General features: G+C 39.9%; 1 protein-coding gene across 5 annotated transcripts; it reads left to right on the top strand.

The window, feature by feature from the left end:
• Window positions 1-40: 40 nt before the first annotated feature.
• On the top strand, window positions 41-14,837 carry LOC148919270 (TMV resistance protein N-like). Of its 5 annotated transcripts, none has more exons than XR_016125518.1 (2): window positions 41-342; window positions 7,121-7,557. XR_016125518.1 is itself a non-coding variant. In XM_089049127.1 (2 exons), exons 1-2 carry the CDS (start codon window positions 83-85, stop codon window positions 14,680-14,682), a joined length of 753 nt encoding a protein of 250 aa, XP_088905253.1. In that variant the 5' UTR covers window positions 41-82; the 3' UTR covers window positions 14,683-14,837. The 5 variants fall into 5 exon arrangements, 1 of the variants encoding a protein (XP_088905253.1); XR_016125519.1 differs by lacking the exon at window positions 7,121-7,557 and adding an exon at window positions 4,794-5,010; XR_016125521.1 differs by lacking the exon at window positions 7,121-7,557 and adding an exon at window positions 4,057-4,785.
• The last annotated feature ends 219 nt before the right edge of the window (window positions 14,838-15,056 follow it).

Raw genomic sequence — 15,056 nt, 5'->3', positions numbered from 1 at the left:
CTCAAAGATGTCGGAAGGATTGAGGCAGTCATGTGGGCTGCGCTATATTGCGATACCGCGCAAAATTTCATTACCTGCTCACATGAAGCGAAAGAGTGATGATCAATTAAAGTCGTCTGTTCATCGATTTATTAATGTTAACTACAAAGGCGGCAGAGGGCTCTTCAAAAGCTATGGGGTCCACCTGTCTCTTAACAACATGCCAAAGGATGGTTTTGGTTTTTGCTCAATGCCAGAGGACTGTGATGATGATGAAAATAAAGAGGAATTAGATGATGATGATGTAGGTGATGAAGTTCGACTCAGAAAGAGAAAAAAGATGACCTCCCTCTGCATTTCAATGTGAGTTCGCATCACTTTTCGTTTTCTTTTAAAAAAAACTTTTTATTAGCCTCCCCTTCCAGCACAAAATTAGTAATGATTACACCACTTTCTATTTTTAATATTTTTTTGGGTTTGCAGTCGCACTCACTTAAGGACCTAAAAATGATATTTTGTGAGCAACTATTCAATATAGACCATTAGATTAATCTAATGGCATAAATAACTAGTAGTTTAAACCCTAGTTATACTCCTTATAAATCTGCAATAATTCCCCCTTAAAAAAATCTGCAACAATTGTAAAAAAATAAAAAATAAATTAGGGAGACATAGTTCGGATCTATTAAAAATTGAGTCTTAGGAACCAAATCAAAGGTTGGCCTTATATTCTTTTGCTATTTTTTCTCCCTTTTCTCGTTTATGTTCGTTTTGTGTATTGGATGTTGAAAATACAGTCACTGTATAATTAGTTATGGTGGGCCCTTTTTTTCTTCCTCGCTTCCTAATTTGGACACTTTCTTTCTTTTTAATTATTTCCAGGGTTTAATGAAAATACTTTTCTATTCTAGAAACGGTCTAGGGTTTAATGAAAACACTTTTCTTGACAGGACCCGACCCAAATTCCATTTTGGAATCCGAGCCGAACCCTGTGTGTGTCCAACACGTGGCAGGTGCAAGGCACAAATGACCAAATTGCCCTTCTAACCAAACTTCAATGAAATTCGGTAGAGTCTCCCCTGTAAATTGGACATTTCCCAAAGATTCCCACCTGTAAAACAAGCATATATGTTTATATATAACCCAACTGCCAGCATGTATCAAATTATATCAAAAATGAAGCATCATACTATTCTGGCCTCAGGCCTCAATAAATCGAATAAATCATTATGCTAATAAAATTCATCTCAGCTTTCAGAATATCAATAATACACTAACATTCTCAAAGACTCCAACTCGTGGCTACACCTTATAAACTTAGGCTGCCTACGTACCCTTATTGAGGGATCAAGCCACACGTATTTATTTCCTCTACTCATGTCAGTCACACACTGAAAATAAGTATGTCATACACTAAACTCTCTTATTTTAGTTTTAGAATATCTCAGAACTGAAATTCTCTCCACCTAGGCGTAACTCTAATCTTGATCCGTCAACTCCATTAATACCGTCAATTTCATCTTCGCAAGCCGGGCCGTAATCCTTGCAGGTCTCGGAGATACCGCTTTTATCCAAGCCGCAACCTATAATTAACTATCGACCAACCTGAAACACGACTTAGATAACTCATTCTCGGTTAGGACTCGTCCACATGACCATTTTATCATTTCTCAAAATTTCTAACTGCCTCGGAAAACTCACGATCAACCGAGGTATCAAACTGCCTATACTTGGTCAACAGGGCTGTGGGGCCCACAACCTCTTATCACCAATCCGAAAGTCCCTAAAGGTTCCAATATGCCTAGGACACATGTCTCGAGAGTTTGGTCTTGATCGGACGGTCGGATTACACACGATCGGACGATCGGACGATTACTATAAACCTAGGTCTAGGGTTCAAACGTTAACCAACATGGAATCCATAAGTACCTACGCGCTCGTGAGAACAAGGGGACCATTTTAGGACCTAAAGCCAGCCACACGCCGCCGCAGCGTGTGGGTGCCTTGATACATTCTGGCGGCCGAAAAAACTCCAAACTGCCAGCCAAGCTTCCTACTCCAGGTGTAAAACCCTATTTGGAACTACTTTTGTTCTTGGACCCACCCCAAAAACTGGCTGGAAATGGCCGGAATTGTGATCCCAAAATCGGTCAAACCCTAACTCGAAAATCAACCTGTCAAACCTAGAAATTTCTCAAATCCTACCTAACCATCAGCTAGAGCCTGAAAAGTAGTCATAAAACCATACCTTGATTGCTGGAATTGGTGGCTGGAGAAGAGAGATTGAGAGGTTTGAATCTTGGGAAAAATCGGCTGGGTTTCCGAGCTTTTTCGGCGTTGGAGTCGTTGACGACGTCGAGGGTGTGGTGAAATGAAGAGTTGAGGTGGTGGCAGTCAATCTAGACCAGTCCCATGGCTGGTGGTGCGAAGGGCGGCGACGACCCTCGGAGCCGTTCGGTGAGAGAAAAGCAGAGAGAAGAAGCTCTGTCACGAGGAGAGAGATGAGAGAGTTTTAAAATCTGATTTGCAAATTTCCATTTTGCCCCTCACCGTATTTTGATTGTATCTTTCTTGATACAACTCGGATTTGAGCCCACTACATGTCTACGGACTCATCTCGATGTGCTCTAACGGTACACTGAAATTCCCAAATTCCTTCATGAATAAAAAGTCAACTTTTAGACCTAAAAAAATACTCTGAGGGTATTCTAGTCCTTTCTTTGAATAAAATAATAATTAAAAATTAATTAAGGATTGGATTGTTACATACCGCTTCTATCCGTGCCGGAACCTATAATTAACTATCTATTCAACCCAAAACAAGACTTAGATAACTCATTCTTGGTCAGGACTCGTCTACATGACCATTTTATCACTTCTCAAAGGATATAACTACTGATTTGCAAAGGAAAAATGACCAAAGACAACATCTTTGCCCCCAAACCATTTGCTAATCCTAATAGGTTAGATGGTTAAATGACCTAAGACAACACTCCCCTCTACAATGGTATACTTGTAACCTATGCTTTCTACAACATCCCAAACTGGATGCAATCTCCAACACTGCCTAAGCTCTCGAATCCAACATACCCACAACTCTTTTACTTTCCCCAATCCTCAACATAACAATTTATGTCCTCAATTATAGTTCCTGTCGAACCGTGTACTTTCAACATGTATATTATGTTTTTCATATGAAAACGTCAACACATTTTCCAAACCCTTCTGGATGCCCTAAACTCAGTCATACCGAGAAAACGAAATAATCTGATATCACATCAGGCACTCCACTAGAGTAAAGATGCACACAAGCCAAGTCTACAGGAATTTAACCTAAAATAAGGGAGTTCAGTGTATGGCATACTTATTTTCAATATGTGATTGACATGAGTAGAGGAAAGAACTACATATGGCTTGATCCCTAAGTAAGGGTACGTAGGCAGCCTAAGTTTACAAGGTGCAGCCACGAGTTGGAGTCTTTGAGATTGTTAGTGTATTATTGATATTCTGAAAGCTTAGATGAATTTTATTAGCATAATGATTTATTTGATTTATTGAGGCTTGAGGCCAAAATAGTATGATGCTTGATTTTTTATGAATGTCAACCCGGGACCCTGTGGGCCCACGACCTCTAAATTCTAATCCGGAAGCTCCTAGAGGTTCCAATATACTTAGGACACAAGTCTCGAAAGTTTGATCTTGATTGGACGGTCGGATCGACCACAATCGTACAATTTGATAATAATTGTAAACCTAACCCTAAGGTTCGCAATTTCGAAGTATCCAAGACTCCAATTCATGATCTGTCGAATCCTACACGATCTTAGAAATATGAGGTACGACATACGAGAATTTGGGTTCGATCCAATGGTCCGAACCTATTGAACCTAGATATTGCACAATATACAAAATCCGTTTGAGGCTCAAACAGTATCCAAATGTGAGGAAAGCTTTTGTAGGCATAGGAAATGTTTCTAAAGTTAGTGCATGCACTTCTAGGAGTCGGGGGTCCGGGTTTTATTTAAATACTTATGCCGAGCAGTTTTTTTAATTAAATATTCATGATGTTTTAATCAGGCACATGGGCTCGGAACGACCCATAGGAAGGACCTTCAAGGGGTCCAGCTAGCTCGGTCCAGGAGTGAGTGGACCTTTACTTTCGTAAATGGTTTTATGCAATTTAAATTCATTATTTGATTTGTATAAGCATGCAATAGATTGAGGGTTTTCTAGCATGTATTGCTAAGGTTAAGTATTTTATTTATTGGCTACCAAGATGAGAGTACCTAAAGAATAGTAAAAATAAGGATTTTAGAAATCGGATAGGATGGCGACAGAGTTATAAGATGAGAGGAGATAGTTTTATTTATATTAAGTAGTGTCTTCAGTTAAGTCAGCATGCTTGACTTTTCCCCCACGAGGCTTAGGGATATTCGAACTGTGGTAGCGAGGAATGCAGCTCAGGTGGGCCTAGTGTCCCTTGAGTCTTGCGAGGAGGGCGGATTAGGCTAACCTAAGTCCTGCGAGGGTGTGTCACCACGGTGACATGAGGAAGAGATAGTAATTAAGGGTTTTGGCGAGAATAAATAAGTATGCCTTGGTAGTAAGTTGAACTTCATTTCAATGTCTTTCAGCAGGATTAATGTTTTGTAATATATGTATATACATGAACGCGTGAGTTCAGTACGAGTATATATATGAGGATATTGATTCAGTTTTTATAATTGTTTTTACAATGGAGTTAGTATGTTCTTATACCATTTTCTAAAACTTTGTTTTTGGTCCACTCACATTTTTCAATGTTTTGCTCCCAGGTAGTAGGCGTGCCTGATGATCCACCACAGGGCCGTTCCACTTCGCGCTTCCTCATTCTGATATAGGGCTCTTCTGTAAATGAGTTGACTCTTTTTGAAATTTCTTAGTGGTTGCTCTGATAATCTGCCCTAGAACTAAGATTTAATTTTTGGATTGTATATGTATACACATGCTGGCTGTTGGGTTGTATATATATGCTTGTTTAACAAGTGTAAATTTAGGAAATGGTCAAATTAGAAGGGAGACTCTGCCGAAATTTTCCGTAGGAGTCAAGCTTGATATTTTATCGAGCTTAGAATAGAAGGGCAATTTGGTCATTTGTGCCCGACACCGGTGTCGGACATGCACAGGGTTCGCCCTGGATTCCAAAGTGGAATTTGGGTCGGGTCTTGTCAACTTGGAAGATTAATATATATTTAGAAAATTAAAAATTAAAGATAATAAGTTTTATTTTTATGATATACAATTACTCATTATTATATATATATAATCAATTGTCACGCATATTAAGAGTCTAGTTTAATATTATAAGAGAAAAAGAAAGGAAAATGAATAAAGGTAAATATATAATCAATTGTCACGCATATTAAGAGTCTAGTTTAATATTATAAGAGAAAAAGAAAGGAAAATGAATAAAGGTTTTTACCCACAGAAAAGGGCATTCCTCTTCTTCCACTTCAACTTGTGAAAAAACAAAAAGGCGTTTCATCATTCGCCGCACGCCTCTGCTACTCCGTCTGTTTCATCCCTTCGGAGCCCCTAGAATAAATTAGTAAGGAAAAAGTTGACTTTTTGACCAGGAAGGTGTTTGGAAATTCTGCTTGCACCGTTGCGTAAACCACGACGAAATGAGTCCATAGAGACGTAGTGGGCTTGAGTCGGGGTTTTAACGAAGGAATTATGATCAAAATACTACGAGGGATAAAATGGTAATTTTGGAAATCAGGAATTTTAAAACACTCTCACCTTCTATTTCTCTTCCTGCCACAAACCCCCCCTTCAAAATTTTGCTCCAGCCGAACCCTTCCCTCCACCTTAGCCTCCGCCACCGACCACCCTAAGCCGCAAGATTGGAGCCAAAACGATCGGCCCAGCTCCACCATTGCACCCGACCTTCCCCTACGGCCAGCGTAGTGAAATCCAGGAAATCACAAGCGGAATAGCCGGTCTTGACAGGAATTTCGTCGACTTCGCTCTCTATCTTCCGGCAGCCAAATCGATCGATTAAGGTATGGATTTCTAGCTATTTTTTCGTGCTCTAGCTGTTGGTTAGGTAGGAATTGAGAAATTTCTAGGTTTGGCAGGTTAATTTTTGGGTTAGGGTTTGGCCAGTTTTGGGATCACAATTCTTCTTCTTCCGGCCAATTTTCCGGTCATCAGAATTGATATAGCCACCCACGCGCTGCCAGCACGTGTGGCGGTGCATGGGTAGCACGGTGGGGACCACATTCAGTTCTAGAACAATCCCTTGGTCCTCATGAGCGCGTAGGTCCTCACGGATTTCAGTTTGGACAACGTTTGAGCCGTTAGGACTGTAGTCATTTTCAGATATGTTGAACTAGATTATTCCAGGACTGTGTAGGAATCGACGGATTGTAAATCGGAGTCTTGGATACTCGAAAATGTCAAGCGTAGGGTTAGGTTTATGATAATTATCCAATTGTACGATCGTGGTCAATCTGACTGTCCAATCAAGATCAAACTCTCGGGACTTGTGTCGTAGGTATTTTGAAACCTCTAGGAGCTTCCGGATCATTTTTTGATCTACATAAGTATGCAATAGATCGAGGGCTTTCTAGCATGTATTGCTAAGGTTAAGTATTTTATTACTTGTTGCCGAGATGAGAGTACCTAAGTATAGTAAAAATAAGGATTTTGGAAATCGGTTAGGATGGCGGCAGAGTTTTAAGATGAGGGAGGATCAGGCTAGGGATTTTCGAACTGTGGGAGTGAGGGATGCAGCTCGGGTGGGCCTAGTGAGTCTTGCGAGGGCGGATCAGGCTAACCTAAGTCCTGCGAGGGTGTGTCACCACGGTGGCACGAGGAATAGATAGAAATTAAGGGAATTGACGAAATTAAATAAGTATACTCAGGTGATAGGTTGAATTTTACTTCATTGTCTTCCAGCAGGATTAATGTTTAGTAATATATGTGTGTATATATATATATATATATATGAATGCATGAGTTCAATACGAGTATATATGAGGATATTGATTCAGTTTTTATAATTGTTTTTACAGTGGGGTTAGTATGTTCTTATACTATTTTCTAAAACTCTTTTTTTTTTGTCCACTCACATTTTTTCAATGTTTTGCGCACTCAGGATGTAGGCGTGCACAGTGATCCACCACAGGGTCGTTTCCCACTTCCCGCGCTTCCCCATTATGATGTAGGGCTCTTCTGATATGAGTTGACTCCTTTTGTAATTTCTTAGTGGTTGCTCTAATAACTTACCCTAGAACTTATATTTAACTGTTGGAATGTATATATATACGCATGCTGGAAGATGGGTTGTATATATATGCTTGGTTGACAGGTGTAAATTTGGGAATTGATCAAGCTTGATATTTTATCGAACTTTGAATGGAAGGGCAATTAGGTCATTTGTGCCTGGCATCCGCCAGGTGTCCGGATTCCAAAGCAGAATTTGGGTTGAACATTTCCCAAAAATCTACACTTGTAAAACAAACATATACATATATAACCCAACTAGCATAAAATTATATCCAAGGAAACAAAATCATATCGTTCTAGGCTCAAGCCTCAACCAATCAAATACATTATGCAAAATAAGTTCATCTTAACTTTCAGAATATCCATAGTACACCAGGAATCTCAAAGACTCCAACTCGTGGATGCACCTTGTAACATTAGGTTGCCTACGTACCCTTACTGAGGGATCAAGCCACACGTAGTTCTTTCTAACACTTGTATCAATCATATACTGAAATATAAATATGTCATACACTGCACCCTCTTTAGTTTGGTTTAAAAATATCTTAGAACTATAGTTCTCTCTACCTAGGCGTACCCCTATTACTGATCCGTCAATTCCATTAATGCCATCAATTCCATCCTCGCAAGCCGAGTTGCAATCCTTGCAGGCCTCAGAGATATTGCTTCTATCCGAGCCACAACCTATAAATAATTATCTATTCAACCCGTAACATGATTTACATAACTCAGTTTCGGTCAGGACTCGTTTACATGGTCATTTCATCACTTCTTAAAGGATATTGATATAACTACCTCGGGAGACTCACGGTCAACCAAGGGACCTAACTGCCTAAACTTGGTCAACCGGGCCCGCAGGGCCCACATCCTCCTATCATAAATCTAAGAGTCCCTAAAGGTTCCTAGGACAAATGTCCACAAGGGTTTGGTCTCGATCGGACGGTTATTGTAAACCTAGCCCTAAGGTTGGCATTTTCAGAGTATCCGGGACTTCGATTTACGATCCGTCAACTCCTATACAATCCTGGAATTATTTAGATCAATATATATGAAATTTACTATGATCCAACGGTTCCAACGTATCGAACCCTGAAATCGCACAATAGGTTAGATCCGTTCGGGGTTCAAACGTTATCAGAATTGAAATCCGTGAGAACCTACACGCTCATGAGGACTAAGAAATCATTTCAGAACACAATGCTAGGCCACCATGCTGCCCACGCGCCGCCACACACGCCAACAGCGCGTGGGTGACTTGATCAATTTTCGGCGGCCAGAAATACTCCAAACCGCCGGCCCAAACTCTTACCTTAACACCTTATTTGGAGCCACTTCGTTCTTGGACCTAACCCAAAAACTGGTCGGAAGTGCCGGAATTTCGATCCCAAGATTAGCCGAAATCCAATTCAAAAATCGAGGTGTCTACGCTACAAATTGATGAAAACCTAACCCAACCATCAATTAGAGCATGAGAAATAGCTAGAAATTCATACCTCACTCGTCCAATTTGGTGGCCGGAGGAGAGAGAACGAACCGATGAAAATCCGTCACAAATCTGGCGGAATGCGATATTTTCCGGCGAGTTTGAAGGGGGAAAGCGGTTCGAGGTCCGACGGCGGTGACTTGCCGAGCCTTTTGGAGTTGGGTTTGGGGTTGGGGTGGCGAAAGTGGTGGCTGCGAGGGAAGGAAGGCCAGTGGAGAAAATTCTTGGGGAAGGGTTTGTGAAAGAGAGAGAGAGAAAGATGGGAGAATAATATTTTTTTAAATCTGATTTTCTCTGAATTACAGTTTTGCCCCTCAAGGTATTTTGATCGAATTTCCTTCTTTATAACTTCAATTCGAGCCCACTACGTGTCTACGGACTCGTTTCGACGTGATCTATGCAATGGCATAATCAAAGTACCCAAATTCCTTCCCAGTCACAAAGTCAACTTTAAACGTAATAAAATATTCCGAGGGTATTCTAATCCTTTCTTTGAATAAAATAATAATTAAGAATTAATTAAGGATCAGGTTGTTACAAACTACCCCCCATATGAAAAGTCCTCGAAATTTCATAACTGCCACTCAAATCGGTAAAGAACTAGGCCCTTATCTACTACTCAGTTTCTTTAGTAACCTCCTCCACAACTTGATATGATAGGAACTTAACTTCCCTCGTTCTATGAGCCTCACCACAACTCCCAAGGAAATAATTTCAGAAATGCTCACTCACCCAAGACATACTCAATACCCTTAAACCAATTGTTGCATACTACTTCTATCGGTGGTGGATGATTTTGGGCTTTGCCAACCTCACTGCCTATATAATTAAACAAAAGCTCACAACTCACTCATTCCCCTGTAACTTATTCATCAATTTCCTCTAACAATTTTGCATCCCATAATTTCTTTTATGAAATAACTTGACTTTTGAAAGCTCTTACCAATTTTTACCTCATCTCTGCGGATTCAGTGCTTCTAGCTTTTCAGCTTTCCTCATGGTTATAAGCAACTTGAATATTGCTTGCCTAATGCAGAGGGCACTATGAGTATCTTCCAAATCTTCCTTAAGTACCCTCTGAAGTACTCCTTCGGCATCCCTCCATGACTTAAAGGTGCAATTAAATGTCTCGAAAATTATGTATTCCTCTGTGATTTGCTTACTTTAACTATCTTCATGAAGTTCACCATTTAATCATCTAAAACTGTTGAATCAACATCAACTTTAGCTTGCCACCTAGGTATACTTATTTATTTCCGTCAAAACCTTTAATTACAATGTATTCCTCATGTCACTATGGTGACACACCCTTGCAGGACTCAGGTTAGCCTGATCCGCCCTCCTCGCAAGACTCAAGGGACACTGGGCCCACCTCAGCTGCAACCCTCACTCCCACAATTCGAATATCCCTAAGCCTCGTGGGGAAAAAGTCAAGCATGCTGACTTAACCGAAGACAATACTTAAAATACTTGGTTACCTCAGGCGATTAAAGAAAATATGACTTCTTAGAAGGTTTGGAATAAACGAAACTAACTCCTCTAATCTTAAAACTCTACTGCCATCCTATCTGATTTCTGAAATCCTTATTTCCACTATTCTTTAAGTGTTCTCGACTCGGCAACAAATAAATAAAATACTTAATCTTAGCAACACATGCTAGGAAGCCCTCGATCTATTGCATACTTATTCAAGATCAAATAATAAATTTAAATTGCATAAAACCATTTATGAAACCAAAGGTCCACTCACTAACCTTGCCACCCTGATTAGTCAACTCTTTGTCGATTTTATCGACTCGAACACTTCCCTTGTGATAATGCTTCCTCTTTGCCCCTAAACCACATACTAATCCTAATAGGTTAGATGGTCAAACGACCTAAGACAATACTCCCCTCTACAATGGTATACTTTTAAACTATGCTTATTATAATACCCCAAACTAAATGCAATCTCCAACACTGCCTAAGCTCTCGAATCCGAGATGTCCACCATTCCAATTTTGTTTTCTCCAATCCTCGGCATAAAAATTTCATGACCTCTGTTATAGTTCCTCTCGAACCATTTATTTCCAACATGTATATTACGTTTTTCATATGAAAACCTCAACAAATTTTTCAACCATTCCTGATACATTTTTACTCAACCACGCCGACGAGGTAAAATAACATAGGGAAATGGTGCTGAGTCTATAGGAATATAACCAAATGCTCTGATACCAATTGACAGGACTCGACCCAAATTTCACTTTGGAATCCGAGTCGAACCACATCGTGTCCGACACCTGGCGGTTGCTGGACACAATTGACCAACTTGCCCTTCTAACTAAAAATTCAAAGAAATTCAAGTACGACTTCTGCCGAAAATTCTGCAGACTATCCCCTGTAAATTGAACATTTCCCAAAAATCTCCACCTGTAAACCAAGCATATACATATATAACCCAACTGTTCAGCATGCATTAAATTATATCCAAGAAAAGAACATCATATCATTCTAGGCTCAGGCCTCAACCAATCAAATAAAACATTCTGCAAAATAAGTTCATCTTAACTTTCAGAATATCCACAGTACACTAGCAATCTCAAAGACTCCAACTCGTGGTTGCACCTTGTAACATCAGGCTACCTATGTACCCTTACTGAGGGATCAGGCCACACCTAGTTCTTTCAAACACTTGTATCAATCATATACTGAAATATAAATATGTCATACACTGCACCCCCTTTAGTTTAGTTTAAGAACAAATGTCGGAGAGGTACTAGAGTCCCGGCATTTAAGTACGTATTTTGGGTGATATTCATATAGGGGATGATGTTGGCAAGGCTTAGAAAGACGAATACCGGTAGAAGCATGTTGGGGATATTTGCTTTGAGGATGTTGTGATGCGATTGGTGAGTGAAGTTCTAGAGGAGCATACTTGGGAACTCGAGTAGCAGATGCGGGCCCAATATCCCTACCTTTTCGAGCGACGGGTCTGTAAACTTCGAGGACAAAATTTTTATAAGGGGGTAGTTTGTAACAACCCGATCCTTAATTAATTTTTAATTATTATTTTATTCAAGGAAAGGACTAGAATACCCTTGGAATATTTTATTAGGTTTAAAAATGAACTTTTTATTCCAGAAGGAGTTTGGGAATTTCAATAGCACCGTTGCGTAAAGCACATCGAGATGAGTCCGTAGACATGTAGTGGACTCAAATCCGAGTTGTATCAAGAAAGATACGATCAAAATACGGTGAGGGGCAAAATGGAAATTTGCAAATCAGATTTTTAAAACTCTCTCTCTCTCCTCGCGACAGCCCTCCCTCTCTCTGTTTTCTCTCCGGTCAAATGGCTCGAGGGCTGCCGTTGCCGCCTTATCGCGCCACCGCCACGGGACCAATCTAGATTGGACCGCCACCACCTCAGCTCTCCATTTCGCTGCACCCTCCACGTCTTTGACGGCTCCATCTTGGAAAGCTCGAAAACCCGACTGGGTTTCCCCGAGATTCAAACCTCTCGATCTCTTTCCTTCGACCACCAATTCCGGCAATCAATGTATGGTTTTATGACTACTTTTCAGGCTCTAGATGATGGTTGGGTAGGATTTGAGAAATTTCTAGATTTGACAGGTTGATTTTCGAGTCAAGGTTCGGTCAATTTTGGGATCGCAATTCCGGCCACTTCCGGCTAGCTTTTAGGGTGGGTCCAAGAACAAAAGTTGTTCCAAATAGGGTTTTACACATAGAGTAGGAAGCTTGGCCAGCGGTTTGGAGTTTTTCCGACCGCTAGAATTTGCTCAAGGCACCTACATGCTACCAGAGCGTGCAGTGGCGCGTGGGCCAGGCAGTGGACTGGCTTTGGGTCCTAAAATGACCTCTTTGTTCTCACAAACTCGTAGGTACTTATGGATTCCATTTTTGTTAGCGTTTGAACCCCGTACGGATCTCGCCTACTTTGCGATTTCTGGGCTCGATACGTTTAAGCCGTTGGATCATAGTCATTTTCTGATAGGTTGAACTAAATAATTCTAGGATCGTATAAAATTCAATGGATCGTAAATATGAGTCCCGGATACTCCGAAAATGCCAACCCTAGGTCTAGGTTTACAGTAACCGTCCGATCGTGCGATCGTGAGTAATCCGACCATCCGATCAAGACCAAACTCTTTTGACATGTGTCCTAGGCATATTGGAACCTTTAGGGACTCTCGGATCGGTGATAGGAGATCGTGGGCCCCGCAGGCCCTGTTGACCAAGTATAGGCAGTTTGACACCTCAGTCGACCGTGAGTTTTCCGAAGCAGTTATATCCTTTGAGAAGTGATAAAATGGTCATGTAGACGAGTCCTAACCGAGAATGAGCTATCTAAGTTTTGGGTTGAATAGATAGTTAATTATAGGTTGCGGCTCGGATAGAAGCGGTATCTCCGAGACCTGCGAGGATTGCAGGTTGACCTATGAGGATTGCGACCCAGCCTACGAGGATGGAATTGAAGGTATTAATGGAGTTGATGGATTAGGATTAGAGTTACGCCTAGGTGGAGAGAATTTCAGTTTTGAGATATTCTTAAACTAAAATAAGGGAGTTCAGTGTATGGCATACTTATTTTCAATGTGTGACTGAGTAGAAGAAAGAACTACATGTGGCTTGATCCCTTAGTAAGGGTACGTAGGCAACCTAAGTTTACAAGGTACAACCACGAGTTGGAGTCTTTGAGATTGTTAGTCTATTATTGATATTCTGAAAGCTAAGATGAATTTTATTAGCATAATGATTGTTTTGATTTATTGAGGCTTGAGGCCAGAATAGTATGATGCTTGATTTTTGATATAATTTGATACATGCTGGCAGTTGGGTTATATATAAACATATATGCTTGTTTTACAGGTGGGAATCTTTGGGAAATGTCCAATTTACAGGGGAGATTCTGCCTAATTTTCGACAGAAGTCGTACTCGAATTTCATTGAAGTTTGGTTAGAAGGGCAAGTTGGTCAAATAGAAAATTCTAGAAAAACAGTTTCCTAGTATTCTTGTTCTCTTTTCAAAGCATAGTTCCTTTGCATTTACAATATTATATAGTAATTACAATTTTTTTTGTGTAAAAAGAAAGAGTGGTGATTTCCCCACTCCTTTTTCTCCTATTTTATCCATTTACACTCCTTTTTTATAACTAAAAAAGGAGTGTAAGTGGATAAAATAGGAGTGGGGAAATCATTGCCCAAAAGAAATGAATGAAAATAATTTTTTGATGTCAATAATTATTTAATAGTGTGAAAATTATTAATTCTTTTTAATTTTCTCTGTAGTTGAAAAATATAAGACAAACTTGAATTGGAATCAGAGTTAATTTATTCTTCATTGCTCAAAATTCTCTTCTTTTTGTCTGTATAATGTTCCTTGTCCTTTTTTTATTTTATATTTTATGTAGAAATGCCATGTCACTAAATGCTTCATATTCTTTTCAATTGGCAGGCATCAATCTGAATCTAAGTTTATCCAAAACATCATTGAAGAGATTTCAAAACATTTATTAAACCGTGTGCCTTTGGAAGTGACAGAGCATCCAGTTGGAATGCAACCTCAAATACAAGTTATGAACAAGCTTTTAGATTTGAGGGAAAATGATGTTCATATGATAGGGGTATGGGGAACTGGTGGAATTGGTAAGACCGCAATTGCTAAAGCTGTTTATAATTCAATTGCCCACAAATTTGAAGGTTGTTCGTTTTTGGCAAACGTTAGAGAAAGGTCAACGTCGCATAAAGGGTCAGTCGGATTACGAGAGAATCTTCTTTCTAACATTCTAAGGGTAAAAAATTTGAAGGTGAATGTTGATAAAGGAGTCACTATGATAAAGGAATGGTTGAGGCGTAGAAAGGTTCTCTTGGTTCTTGATGATGTGGATGATATGGAACAGTTACACAGGTTAGTTGGGGCATGTGATTGGTTTGGTGTAGGCAGTTGAATTGGATGATGGTGTTAATTTAATAGATGAGGTCAAGATTTTAGATGATGATAAAGTTCTTGAGCTCTTCTGTCACTACTTCAAAAAAGGCAAAAGACGACGGGAATTTACCGTCGTGTATTCGGTTTTCAAACCGTTGTGAAATCGACCGACATCTATTTGGGTGTCAAATTACGACGCCTTTTCATCGTCGTTGTTTATTTGTAACGACGATGGTTTTTAAAGAAAATCGTCGTTGTTTAGAGGTAAAGATCATTAATTATAGGAGAAAAGATGACTATTTTTAATAAAACCGTCGTGTATTGTATGTAAAGAGGACGATTTTTTATGAAAACCGTCGTGGATTGTTTATAAAGACGACGGTTGTTTTATAA

The sequence above is a fragment of the Prunus mume genome, linkage group LG3 (genome assembly GCF_029339155.1).
Source record: "Prunus mume cultivar Tortuosa linkage group LG3, ASM2933915v1, whole genome shotgun sequence".
Classification (NCBI taxonomy): domain Eukaryota; kingdom Viridiplantae; phylum Streptophyta; class Magnoliopsida; order Rosales; family Rosaceae; genus Prunus; species Prunus mume.
This window is presented reverse-complemented; position numbering and strand designations above follow the sequence as displayed.